The following is a 14190-nucleotide window of genomic DNA, read 5'->3' as shown; positions in this document are numbered from 1 at the left end:
TAAATATATTCTAATTAGCACTTTAGTGTGCGTCCTGCTCCCTGCTGATGGAGATTTTTGCTCCAGGGTAGACAACTGAGCAGACACACAAGTCTAGATTTTTTTTTCGCCCTTCTCACAGTTTTTTTCCCCCACTTGAAGAGCTGTGGGTGGACGTGTTTGACACCGAGTGCATATTTGTCACGTTTGCTCACTTTTTAAGGGAAATGATTATGAGTTTGTGGCCATGTTCATACAGTATGCATGACTGTTATTCTCATACGTATGCATGCACACATTTACACGAGCACATTAGCATGTGTCCATGCAGATCGCATCTCTCAGCGTTCCTAAGAAATGAAGTACTAGTTTCAAAAATAATCGCTGCTGAAAAAAATGGTGAAAAACATACTGTATTTTTCGGACAATAAGTCTGTTTTTTTTCATAGTTTGGCTGGGGGTGCGACATACTCAGGAGCGACTTACGTGTGAAATTATTAACACATTATGATATCATTTACACATGTTTTTTTTTTTATGTTTTGGAGTGACACTGATGGTTTGGTAAACTTGTCAGCATGTTCTTTATGCTATAATTATCTGAATAACTCTTAACAGCTATGGCCACGTTCGCGTTCTGCCTTTGGCAATGTGTGTTCAGTTGTATTATTGACGTTTTTATATAGAAATGCATGCTTTTAGTTTGTGGCGCTTTCACGCCCACGTGGGGGCGCACTCGCACTTGTTTACGTGAAGAAGAGCGCTCACACGGCAGAAGAAGACAGACAGCTACGCAGCTCTGAGTGAGTGGGTGAGTGAGAGAGAAACACAGCTGCGAACCTACGTTCATTGTTTCTGCTTGTAAAATATCTCTACAGAGGCAACGCCTTTGTGGATCCTCTTTTCTGTTGTTGTAGTGTGTTTTCCACCCGCGATTGGACGCTTAGAGCCAGTTGTGTGGTTGTTTGAACGATGTGCTAATGCTAGCGAACGCATGCTAACCGTTTGTGTCATTGCTGTAATAGCACCTAGTTATCATTTATTTACGTTGATGCGAACCTGTTTGGTATCGAGGACGAAATTGATTCAGCAAATTATATGGACGTCCAGCATCGTCATTTGGGAGTTTAGCTCGCTGTATAGCCAGGCCCGAGTCCTCACCGTCCTAGTGAGGACAGTATATTCGCATTTCGTTTTTCATGCCCTGTACACGGTACACTTATTCGGCATGTTGTTCTCTATTGTATTTTTATATCAAATTGCCTTTAAAGTTGACATATCTGTTCTATGTGTTGGTTTTTATCAAGTAAATTTCCCCCAAAAATGCGACTTATACTCCGGTGCGACTTCTATATGTTTTTTCTTTTTTTTGCATTTTAAGGCTGGTGGCTTGATTTCTAATTTAATTGAAAACTCGCCATTGACACCTTGTGGTGTATTAGTGTATCTAGTTTATTTTTTGATTGAAATTTTTACAAATTAAAACGAAAACATTAAGAGGGGTTTTAATTAGGGCTGTCAAAATCGCGTTAACGGGCGGTAATTAATTTTTAAAATTAATCACATTAAAATATTTGACGCAGTTAGCGCACATGCCCCGCTCAAACAGAATAAAATGATAGTACAGTGTAATGTCAGCTTGTTACTTGTGTTTTGTCGCCCTCTGCTGGCGCTTGGGTGCGACTGATTTTATGACCATGAGAATTGTGTAATTATTGACATCAACAATGGCGACCTACTAGTTTTTTTTTTTTGATTGAAAATTTTACAAATTTTATTAAAACAAAAACATTAAGAGGGGTTTTAATATTAAATTTCTATAACTTGTACTAACATTTATCTTTTAAGAACTACAAATCTATATATCTATAAATGGATCGCTTTCAGAGAACTTTAATAATGTTAATGCCATCTTGTTGATTTATTGTTATAATAAACTAGGGCTGTCAAAAATATCGCGTTAACGGGCGGTAATTACTTTTTTAAATTAATCACATTGAAATATTTGACGCAATTAATGCACATGCCCAGCTCAAACAGAATAAAATGATAGTACATTGTAATGTCAGCTTGTTACTTGTTTTGTTGTGTTTGGCGCCCTCTGCTGGCGCTTGGGTCGAACTGATTTTATGGGTTAGTACCATGAGTGAGCATGGTGTAATTATTGACATCAACAATGGCGAGCTGCTCGTTTATTTTTTGATTGAAAATTTTACAAATGTTAATAAAACGAAAACATTAAGAGGGGTTTTAATATAAAAGTTCTATAACTTGTGCTAACATTTATCTTTTAAGAACGAGAATTCTTTCTATCCATGGATCGCTTTAAGAGAATGTTAAAACCATCTTGATTTATTGTTATAATAAACAAATACAGTACTTATGTACCACATGTTGAATGTATATATCCGTTTTGTGTCTTATTCCATTCAAACAATAATTTACAGAAAAATATGGCATATTTTATAGCTGGTTTGAATTGCGATTAATTACGATTAATTTTTAAGCTGTAATTAACTTGATTAAAAATTTTAATCGCTTTAAGAACTACCAAGTATTTCTATCCATGGATCGCTTTCAGAGAATGTTAATAATGTTAATGTCATCTTGTTGATTTATTGTTATAATAAACAAATACAGTACTTATGTACAGTATGTTGAATGTATACATCGGTCTTGTGTCTTATCTTTCCATTCCAACAATAATTTACAGAAAAATATGGCATATATTATAGATGGTTTGAATTGCGATTAATTACGATTAATTAATTTTTAAGCTGTGATTAACTCGATTAAAAAATTTTAATCGTTTGACAGCCCTAGTTTTAATATAAAATTAGGATAACTTGTACTAACATTTAGTCTTTCTTGTGGATCCATTTAACAGAAAGAATGTTAATAATGTTAATGCCATCTTGTGGATTTATTGTTATATTAAACCAATACAGTACGTATGCATATTTTAGTGATATGTGATTAACTCAATTAAAATTTTTAATCGTTTGACAGCCCTAGATATAACATTAATGTAATTCTATATCATTCCAAGGTTGTAAAGCAAACTCATTGAGAGGATAAGAGCAGAAGAGGTAAAAGGATGCATGCAGTCCCTGTCTGTCTTCTGCCTCAATGCTCACACAGTGCATGTCGGAGTAGGGAAAGAGATGAATGTAACAGTGCTATTTATAGTAACTTGATGATTACAAAAAAAAAAAAAAAGCCATCTCATTGCTCCTCCCTTCTGCCCACTCGTCTCATTATGGTGTTGAGGGCAACACAATAGTCCTCCATCTTAATGCTGTCTTTTTTGATTGTCTTAATTCCTGTCATCATCTTGTCATCGGCTCTGAATGTCTTTTCACATTGCAGGTCTGTGATCCTTTTAAAGGAAGACTGTAATTTCTCCTTTGGTATGATTGTATATCAGTCACAATCTCCTAATTTGAGTCAGGGTGAAGAGAGGGGTTGAAAGAGTGACCAAGGAGGAGAGGGGAAGCGGTGGCAATGGTCGTGCTGTGCATTTCAATTGCATTCAAGACCTTGCTCGCTTGTGTATATTATTTCTTGCATCCCTGGTGCTGTATTGAAGGATGCAAACAGGTATGTAGCTTGCGATTTCTGTGCAGTCATGTCTACCTGTAATTAAATAGTGGTTGTTTTCCTATCTATTAAATACCTGCAAACCTCCAATGCTTGAGACGGGAACTGGGATTTTTCTTGCTCACGCAGGTGTTCACAAAGTCGTGAACCTTGCCTTATCTTTGTTTTTGAATTTATGTCCATATTTGCTGACGTATTTGACTTACGCAATTTCGACTACGGTATTCATTATCTCGTCCGCCATTTTGTCTCCAGTTATTTTTGGTTGCATAAACAGTACCATATTATTCCTCACACTATCTGATTTTTTACTTGATTAATATGTTGTGTTCTGTCCTAACTAAACGTGACGTTGTTCAGCTTGATGGACAGCAAACAATGCAATTGTGCTTTTAGAAGCTTTTTTGCTTCCTCCACTTTTGACATTTTGTAAAGCTGAAACACACATATGTACAGTTATGTTAAAAACGACATGCATTTTAACAATAAAACCATAGAACTCGTAATCTATTGATGGGCCTGCATGGTTGGCGAGCCCGTCAAAGCTGACTGAGTGGAATCACAGACAAAAAGCATTTTTTTGTTGAAAATTATTGTAAATAAATGCTTAAATCCCTGAATTCTTTATAGATATGGACGTAAAACAGTCTCGATTCATGGTTAAGAGTAAAGATGTCCCGATCGATCGGCATCCCATTTTCAAAGTATCGGAATCGGCAAAAAAATATCGAACATGCCTTTTTTTAATATATATATCTTAATTAAATTGTTTTCTAATTGTATTTAACGTTACAGACAAAATGTCTTACACTCATTCAGAGTATTTAGTTTTGGCTTAAAGTAGGGCTATCAAATTTATCGCGTTAACGGCGGTAATTAAATTTTTTCTAATTAATCACGTTAAAATATTCAACGCAATTAACGCATGCGCTGCACGACCCACTTACGCATTGTCGCGCTCAATCTATAATGGCGCTGTTTTACCCATACAGTTTATAAAGCTAAAAGGCAGCGTAAAATGAGTAGAGAGAATTTTGGCAGCCTTTGGAGCCTTTTTTAAAATGGCTAAAGCCTTACAATCCCTCTCCCAACGATAATAATCGTGGGAAGCAATGTGGGGAAGAAAGGTAGTAGTTGATCTTTTCCTTAACACCCTTATTTCCCAACGCAGAGAAGATATATCAATTGGTGCCACTACGCACAGTCATGGTTGCACTTCCCATCGTGCATTTGGGCAAAACAGTTAAATGGCTACAGTATCATTTACTGAAAGCTCAACAAATACACTAGATGGCAATATTTAGTCACAATATACAAAGTCACATTTATCCTTTAAGAATTACAAGTCTTTCTATCCGTGGATCCCTCTCACAGAAAAAATGTTAATAATGTAAATGCCATCTTGAGGATTTATTGTCATAATAAACAAATACGGTACTTATGTACTGTATGTTGAATGTATATATTCGTCCGAGTTTTATTCATTTTTTTTTGCCAAAATGTATATGATCGGGAAAAATTATCGGGAATGATTGGAATTGAATCGGGAGCAAAAAAAAGCAATCGGATTGGGAAATATCGGGATCAGCAGATACTCAAACTAAAACGATCGGGATCGGATCGGGAGCAAAAAAACATGATCGGACCAACCCTATGTAAGAGCAAAAAAAAAAAAACCGTGCAGTTAGCATTTATTTTAAGTAAATATGTCGAAGTATAATGCTAGTCTGTTAGTAAATGTAGCTGGCGGCTGCCTTATATAGACAGAGCTTTTCTATTGAATATGATTGTGAATAAAGGCTTAAATCCCCGAATTCCTTATAGATATGGATGTAAAACAGTCTCAATTCTTGGTTAAAAGCAAAAAAAACGTGCAGTTAGCATTTATTTTATGTAAATATGTCGAAGTACAATGCTAGTCTGTTCATGAATGTAGCTAGCGGCCGCCTTATATAAACAAAGCTTTTCCGGTGAAAATTATTGTGAATAAATGCTTAAATCCCCAAGTCATTTATACAACCCCTGACAAAAAGTATGGAATCACCAGTCTCGGCGAGCACTCACTAAGACATTTTATCATGTAGAACAAACTCTGATAAAAAGCTTGGAAAAATAATGAATTAGTTCAAAAGTGCAACTCTTTAGAATTCAGAAACACTAAAACAAATGAATAAAAAACATTGTGGTGGTGAGTAAATGTTACTTTTATAGAGGATGTGCAGGGAAATATATATGGAATCACTCCATTCTGAGGAAAAAAATATGGAATCATGAGAAACAAACAAAGAAATAACAATCAAAACACATGTCAAGTATTTAGTAGCACCACCTCTGGCTTTTATGACAGTTTGCAATCTCAGAGGCATGGACTCGATGAGTATTCTTCATCAATTTGGTGCCAACTCTTTGATTGCAGTTGCCAGATCATCCTTGCAGGTCGGAGCCTTGCTGTGGACCTTTTTTTTTTTTTCAATTTCCACCACTGGTTATCAATAGGGTTGAGATCTGGGCTATTTGCAGGCCATGACATTGACTGGATGAGTCTTTCTCCAATGAATGCTTTAACAGTTTTCACTCTGTGGCATGATGCATTCTCATCTTGGAAAATGAGGGAATGAAGAGATGAGAAAGCTGTCTAAAATTTCAATGTAAACGTGTGCATTTATTGAAGATTTAACCACAGCCATCTCCACAGTGCCTCTGGCAGTGACATGCAGCCTCATATCATCAAGGACTGAGGCTATGATGTCTTCTTTAGGCAGTCATTTTTGTAAATCTCACTGGAACAGCACCAAACAAAAGTTCCAGCATCATCACCTTATCCAACGCAGATTCTTGACGCTTGACAAGGTCCTCTGTCGGACCATGGCCCCCAACAAAATGTTTACTGCATTTTAAATGTGAATGACTTCACCTTGCTGGCGTTAAACTGGCCTTCCTTTTGGACGTCCGCGCAAGTTGACCGATTCTTCTCATTTTTTCCTCCGAGTTTTTGTTTTCGGGAAACGTATGAAGAAAACATCCTTCATATGTCGTAATGTCTAGAGTCGTTTCTACAAGTTCCATAGCAGCAGTGTTCGATCGGCATGTTCTTTTTTGAAAGATTACCGGAGAAAACAAATTGAAATAACATGGATTGTATGCGAGGGCGTGTCTATAATGAACCGGTTCTGCGTTACGATGGCGACGTCACGGTTTAAAAATAGCATTCATGCGGTACGCGATTGGCACCTTTCAAGCTAAATTTCTCTAGCCTCCAAGGTTGGCAAACCAATGCCAAGGCAAAAGGATGTCATCGAAAAATAATGAAAAAGAAAATGTGTCTTTTTCGGCCTTTCAGCCAAGTGTGTCCAATATTTTCAGTTTCGGCGAAGAATTTTGCTTTCGGTACATCCCTACTTTAATTATTAAAATGAGTTTTTAATCCACTTGGCCTCTCTTTACACTGATCTCATATCCCTTGACATTCTCCACCATTCCAAAATACTTTGTAGTTCAAGGATTTCTTTCACCAGTCGCCAGTAAAATTCCTTGGCACCATCATCACTTTGGACATATAAACTCCCATGATCAGTGGTATCATTTAAGAATGGGAAGACCACTCTATTCCTGGGTACACATCAATTTTTTTCTTTCATTTTTTGGTTTGAATTGAGCCTTTTAGAGCATTTTTCCCCTTTATTCCTCGTATTATATTATTTTTCTTTCTTCAAGCCTCTGCAAAAAGATTGGGATTTTTCTATGATGCAATCAAAAGCTAAACCATACTGGGCATATGACATGTTTTGCTGACCTCTAGCGGTAAGAGTCATGATTACAAGGAACAGATTTTGATTTTTAAAACTCAACCACGTAATAAAAGCAAGGGCGTAGGTTTGGTGTCAACATTGGTAGGTACGATATAACGGCATAACCTGCATGTACACTTTTTGCTGGGTACGGGACATTAATAAGATCAAACAGATTAGGTGAACAGGGGTCAGGGATACATTTCTCACGAATATGAACCTAATTAATTGATAGACTAAATGATCAATGCAAAATAAATCTCTATTGACTTATACTATATTAACTTTCATATGTATTTGTTCAAGTGATACATCATTCGACTCAATCCTTTTTTTTTTTTTCAAAAACAAAAACTTAAATTGCAATATTTGAACAGAATTTAAATTATATTAACATACACAATAATCTCTTAACTATTCAGGAATGAAAAAAAAAAAAAAAAAAAAAAAGTTGTCTTAAGACCACTCAACATTGTCTGTTTTAATAAAGAAATTAAATAGAACTGACAAAAAAAACAAAACAAAACTCTTAGTTAGGGAATACCAAAAATAAATAAAAATTGAACCTTCCTTCAGGTAAAACACTCCCGCTTTTGTCCACAAACACAACCAAACTCAACAAAAAAAATGAAAGCGCCTTTGGGCTGCTTTAAGACCACATAAATAAAATAAAAATGAAAATTGGGTAAAAGGGGGTAAACCTCGGTTCACTACATTTCTCACAGTTTAACGTTGAGTAGAAAACATACTGAAGGACACTTCTCTCTAAGCAGCTTCCTACTAGAGTTTTGCAGGTTAGGAAATTAATACAGTTTAATGTTATGCTAACTCTAATGCAGGTCGGACTTTAAGTAGCAAAATTAGTAGTGTGTTCCCCACCTCCACAACATTTACGTCTTTTTACATTACTTACAATGGTTGCTGCTGCTCGAAAAAAAAATTCTTATACCCCTCGTCTTCGAAGGGGCGGAGGAGGCGGCATGTTGGGGTGAAAGTGGGCCAGAACGGTCAGGAACACAGTTCCGGTATAAGATTCAGGGCCAGAACACAGTTTCGGTATAAGATTCAGGGCCGGAATGCTGTTCCGGTACACAGTGCTTTAATTCTGAAAATATGACGGCAACTGTCAAAACCCTATGTAAAAAAAAAATATAATAAATAAATGCTAAGCTGCCACACATGCATTTCAGCTGCAAGAAGAAAACAATGCCAACATCAGATTTACATACACATAGCGTAATCAGTTTCCACCAATATTTATTATTGATTTTATTCCACGGACGGCATGGAGGTTTCCCCAGCTGCTGCAGTTATCTGAGTCTGACGATGATGAGTCACGTCAATGTGCAAATGCACGCAGCAAAGCAAAACGCCTGGACTCATTTATCTGTTCAATTGGCTGACATACTGACATGTGATCAGCAGTAATGGTTAGCTCTGATTGGTTCAAATGTGCATGTTTTCTGGGAACAAAAAAAAAAAAAGCTTGTTAAATTGATGCGACAAAAAAGGGCAATGCAACATAAAATGGATCAAATCTTTAAGAGCAACGAAAGAGTTGAGGAGGCTTATTTATCATATTTAGTTTTATTTGCTCTGATGGGGAGGTTCAGAACATCTTAGCTGTCAATGTGTGCTTTGGACTTATATTTGTTCATTTATGTTAGGCTCCTTATTGATTTTCTTATGATTTAAAAAAGTCAATGCGCGATCTTTAAGATGTATTCAATTTCACTCTGCATAATACGTCATTTGTACTTATTTTTCTGAATATATGTTACTTATATCTTTATTATTATTAAAAAAATAAAGGTAAATGTTTAGATTAACTTCAATTTTAATATATATCCTATGTTGTTAAGTAGTTAAAATTGAGATTTGGCATTTAGTATGTGAGGAAATGAGTGAAAATAGAAATTAGGAAATGGAGGTTGGAGTTATTGCTGTTTTTTTTTTAAAACTTTTATTTTGCAAATCATTGAAAAAATACAATTTTGAATGAAAAATAAGTAAAATTTCTGGCTCCGTGGCGACCTTCAATCGGGGAGTTCCGGTAATGGTAGGGTCAATTCCATCCATGCAACATATGGAAAGACAATCTAAATTACCTACATAACTAAAGTAATTATATAATGCAAATAAAGGTTGTTTAAAAGTTGGTGGGGACAATTTGAACATCCTGAAAAGTTGGTAGTGTCATGTCCCTACCGTCCCTATGCAAATTTACGTACGCCCTTCTAATGAAGGTTTAAATTCAGAGTTATTTACAGGTTTTGATTAGTTTGGGTTCATGTTTGCATAATTTAGGGAACTCAGACCTTTGTGTCCGATAGCAATTTTTTTTTAATGAGGTCAAATATCTGTTCTTCTGTTCTAAAAAATATTTTTGCTACAATATCAATATTATAATTTGACATCTGTTCCGTTCCTTGTTAATAATTCACGTGTGTCTTTTGACTTGCACAGCTGTCCACTGCAACCTGAGTCAGAATGGCATCGACCACCAGATGTACCCAGAGGATGTCGAATCACAGCTAGATGAAGTGGAGGAGTCTGTCGACGGCCCCCCAGTGCTGTTGGATGACGACAGCCCAGGCTACCATGACATCAGCCCGTCCATTTTTCAGCGCCGTATGCCACCACATCGCTCAGTGTCCGAATCTGAGCTCACACGGGTGAGGCAGCAGAACAAAAAGCATTGTAGTAGTTATGTGCAACATATCTTGATATCAGGTCTCGACCTAAAGATAAGCAAAGCTGCACTGTGTATACAGTGGCAGGCCTAGTCTAAATGACACACTGGGTGATGGTTGCCAAATCGGAAAGACTGTATCCAGCCCAATCATACCGTTGGAATAGAATAGAAAGCCTATATTTTAATTTTATAGAGTACAATGGGATTTAAAACTTCCATAACGTGTACCACATAAAACAAAAGCAAAAGTGCAATAAGGCTAATATAAAAGACAAAGGTTACAGTGTACACAAATTGGGAATACATTATAAAAGTCTACAATTTTTTTTATTGGTCAATCTGAGGTCAACTGGACAGTGTCATGTCATAATTATGACGGTCTTATGATAGTCTTGTGATGCCGCTGTCAAATAAAGTGTTACCTATTAACACAAATACCGTATTTTCCGCACTATAGGTGCACCTAAAAGCCTTCAACTTTCTCAAAAGCAGACAGTGCGTATTATAATCTGATGCGCCCTATATATGGATCAATATTGGTTGCAATACCATCTAATGGATGGGACTTAACCCCAACCACTACTACTACTACTACTACTGCTACTATTACTATTACTATTATTACTACTATTTCTACTATTATTACTATTACTACTATTACTGCTATTACTGCTATTATTAGTAATATTACTATTACTACTGTTACTACTACTATTACTGCTATTATTACTATTATTACTATTCCTACTATTACTATTATTACTATTACTATTATTATTACTACTATTACTACTACTATTACTATTATTACTACTACTATTACTGCTATTACTATTACTACTACTATTACTGCTATTACTATTATTACTATTACTATTACTGCTATTACTATTATTACTATTACTACTACTATTACTATTATTACTATTACTACTACTACTATTACTATTACTACTACTATTTCTATTACTATTACTGCTATTACTATTACTGCTATTACTATTACTACTACTATTACTATTATTACTATTACTACTACTGTTACTATTACTAACTATTACTATTACTATTATTACTATTACTATTATTATTACTACTATTACTACTACCATTTCTATTACTATTACTATATTACGATTTGTATTACTATTACTACTGTTACTATTATTACTATTACTACTACTACTACTACTATTACTGCTACTATTACTATTATTACTATTACTATTATTACTATTACTACTATTACTACTACTGTGCCTTATAATGCGGTGTGCCGTGTGTATATAAAAACTGTTTTAAACTGGCCCATTCATTGAAGGTGCGCCTTATACTCTGATGCACCTTATAGTGCTGAAAATACAGTAATTGAAAATAATGTACTTTTTTCCTGCTGAGTGTGTATTATCACCTGTGGGCGTTGTCTTTGTAGATGCTACAATATGTGCTCGTCTGTCAATGTACATTCAAAATAGTTGGAAACCTTTACAGGTAGTCCCCGCCGTTACGGACGATTTCCGTTCCTACGCTAGGGGGATATTTGCAATGTGGCAAAATTGATTTTGCCATGTTACTTTATTATTACTTTTTTTTTTGGTATGTGGCATTTTTGGGGGGGGGTTTATGGCTTTTTTGCAGGCCATGCACGCCCATGCCATTGACGGCTATGCACGTCCAAATTTTCCATTCATATTAAATGGCAAAAAAACGTGTGATTGTGATTTTTCACCATACACTTACCATTACAGCACATTGACATTCAACTGGCACCCAGATAAGGCTATGCCACTAACGGCTATGGACGCCAATTTTCCATTCATTTTACATGGCAGAAAAATATGTGCGTCTGTAATATTTGACAATACACTTACCATTACAGCACATTGACATTCAACCGGCACCTAAATAAGGCTATGCCATTGATTGCCTATGAACGTCCAAATTTTCCATTCATATTAAGTGGCAGAAAAACATATGGCTGTGGTTGAAATTAATCAAAAATTTGGACGTGCATAGCCGTCAATTGCATGGATGTGCATTGGCTGCAAAAATGCTATATAACCCCCCAAAATGCCACATACAAAAAAAAAAAATGCCACCTGACAAAATGAATTTTGCCACATGTCAAATAAATGCCACATGGAAAAATCAATTTTGCCACATTGCATAAAAATTGGCGGCACGGTGGCTGAGTGGTTAGCACGTCTGCCTCACAGTTCTGAGATCAAGGGTTCAATCCCGGGCTTCGGCCATCCTGTGTGGAGTTTGCATGTTCTCCCCGTGCCTGCGTGGGTTTCCTCCGGGGACTCCGGTTTCCTCCCACATCCCAAAAACATGCACGGTAGGCAGATTGAACACTCTAAATTGTCCGTAGGTATGAGTGTGTGCGTGAATGGTTGTATGTCTCCTTGTGCCCTGTGATTGGCTGGCAACCAGTTCAGGGTGTCCCCTGCCGACTGCCCATAGTTAGCTGGGATAGGCTCCAGCACCTCCGCGACCCTCGTGAGGAAACAGCGGCATGGAAAATGAATGAATGAATGAATGCATAAAAATTGCCACATGGCAAAAATCAATTTTGCCAAATGGCAAAAAAAAATGCCACATAGCAAAATCCATTTTGCCATATGGCAAAAAAAAAAGCCACATGGCAAATACCACTTTTAGTTCTCGCTGTCTCTCCGAATTTTTGCGAAAGTCGGAATTAATCCTTTAAGTACCCCAAAAAAACTATCCAAAAACTCCAAAAGTAGTGTATTTTTTTTTTTAGTGATGGAGGATACACTGCCCTCTGGTGGTGACAGCATTGGGCCTGGCTGGACTGTCACCTTGTTTGACTTAGCAAACTCAGACGTCTGACATGGATAAAGAATAGTTGCGCTCTGGTTTGGCCCACATTAGGCTGTAAGTTGTTTCAGCTAATATGTTTGTGTATGCATTTGTATTTAAGTTTACAGCTACAGTTTGTAGAGTTACGTGTGAGGGATTTGCTATGAGAATTGTAAATATGTTAGCATTCGTAGCTTATAAGATGGCAGCAAATTAGGATAATTTAGTATACTAAATTTACATATTGATCAGACTTAATGGACGTTTGAGCACCGATTGTTTTGTGTCAAGTGTTTTATTGTAAAAATGCGTGTCGCTTTGGACATAAGTGTACAAATGTGTGTTACAGATGACTAAAGTATAACTAAGACTAAGTATTATCATCCAAAAGACTAAAATTAAAAGGGTTTTCATGCCTATATTTCAAAGTATACTTTCTGTGAATTGCAACAGTTTGTAAATTGTAATCCATAATGAGATGTGTCGCTTTTTTGAGCACTGTGTGTTATTTTCACACATGGATATATAGGCTACTGCTTCCATCCGCAGTCTTAATAGATTAATGAACAGAGGTGATTTTCATCTCCCGCCTGCTCCGGCTTCGCTAAATCTAGTGAGACAGAGACGGAAAGAATAGAAGGTGAAAGTAAGCCTGGCAAGGATGCTAATTAGCTGTTAGGAGGATATCACACTGATGACAATATCTCGAATAGTCACTCTGTCAACACGCCAATTATTTGCTATGCCAGGGGTTTTCAACCCAGTCCTCAAGGCACACTGTGGGTCCTGGTTTTTGTTCCAGCCGATCCAGCAGAGACAGTTGAACCAATGAGGCTTCTGCTAAAACAAGCCACACCTGACTGCAATCAACTGATTGCACTTGTAAAACACCAGATTGGGGAAAAAGTGTTGTCATCTTGTTTGGTAAGAATGAAATCCTGCACCCACAGTGTGCCTTAGTGGAATAGGTTGGGAACCCCTGTGCTATGCAATTGCAACAGAACAGCTGCACTGCCTCGTTTATAACACTAGAGGGTAGTCTGAAACTGGACTATTGTAGACCGTGGAGGACCACCTTGCCATATGACCACCTACAGAAAAATAATACACATATCCACGAACATATAATGAATTTAAATGGATGAAACAGTGGTATGGAATTGGAATTTGCTCAAAGGTCACTTTTAAGAGGTTATCCGATCAAAAATTTATATCAGGAAAAAAATTCCCATGACTACTTTAACGTATATAGCATCAACATAGAACCGAATGTATAATTTTCTGTAATTGTTAAAGTTTAAG

The 14190-nt window shown here is 36.5% G+C and overlaps 1 protein-coding gene across 1 annotated transcript in view; it reads left to right on the top strand.

The window, feature by feature from the left end:
- Positions 1-14190, top strand: part of samd12 (sterile alpha motif domain containing 12) — a 243950-nt gene that overhangs the window by 25819 nt on the left and 203941 nt on the right. The window contains exon 2 of the mRNA XM_057827486.1: positions 9834-10042. Within this exon, the coding sequence (XP_057683469.1) occupies positions 9834-10042 (209 nt within the window). The remainder of the gene's footprint in view (positions 1-9833; positions 10043-14190) is intronic.

The sequence above is a fragment of the Corythoichthys intestinalis genome, chromosome 22, assembly GCF_030265065.1.
Source record: "Corythoichthys intestinalis isolate RoL2023-P3 chromosome 22, ASM3026506v1, whole genome shotgun sequence".
Classification (NCBI taxonomy): domain Eukaryota; kingdom Metazoa; phylum Chordata; class Actinopteri; order Syngnathiformes; family Syngnathidae; genus Corythoichthys; species Corythoichthys intestinalis.
This window is presented reverse-complemented; position numbering and strand designations above follow the sequence as displayed.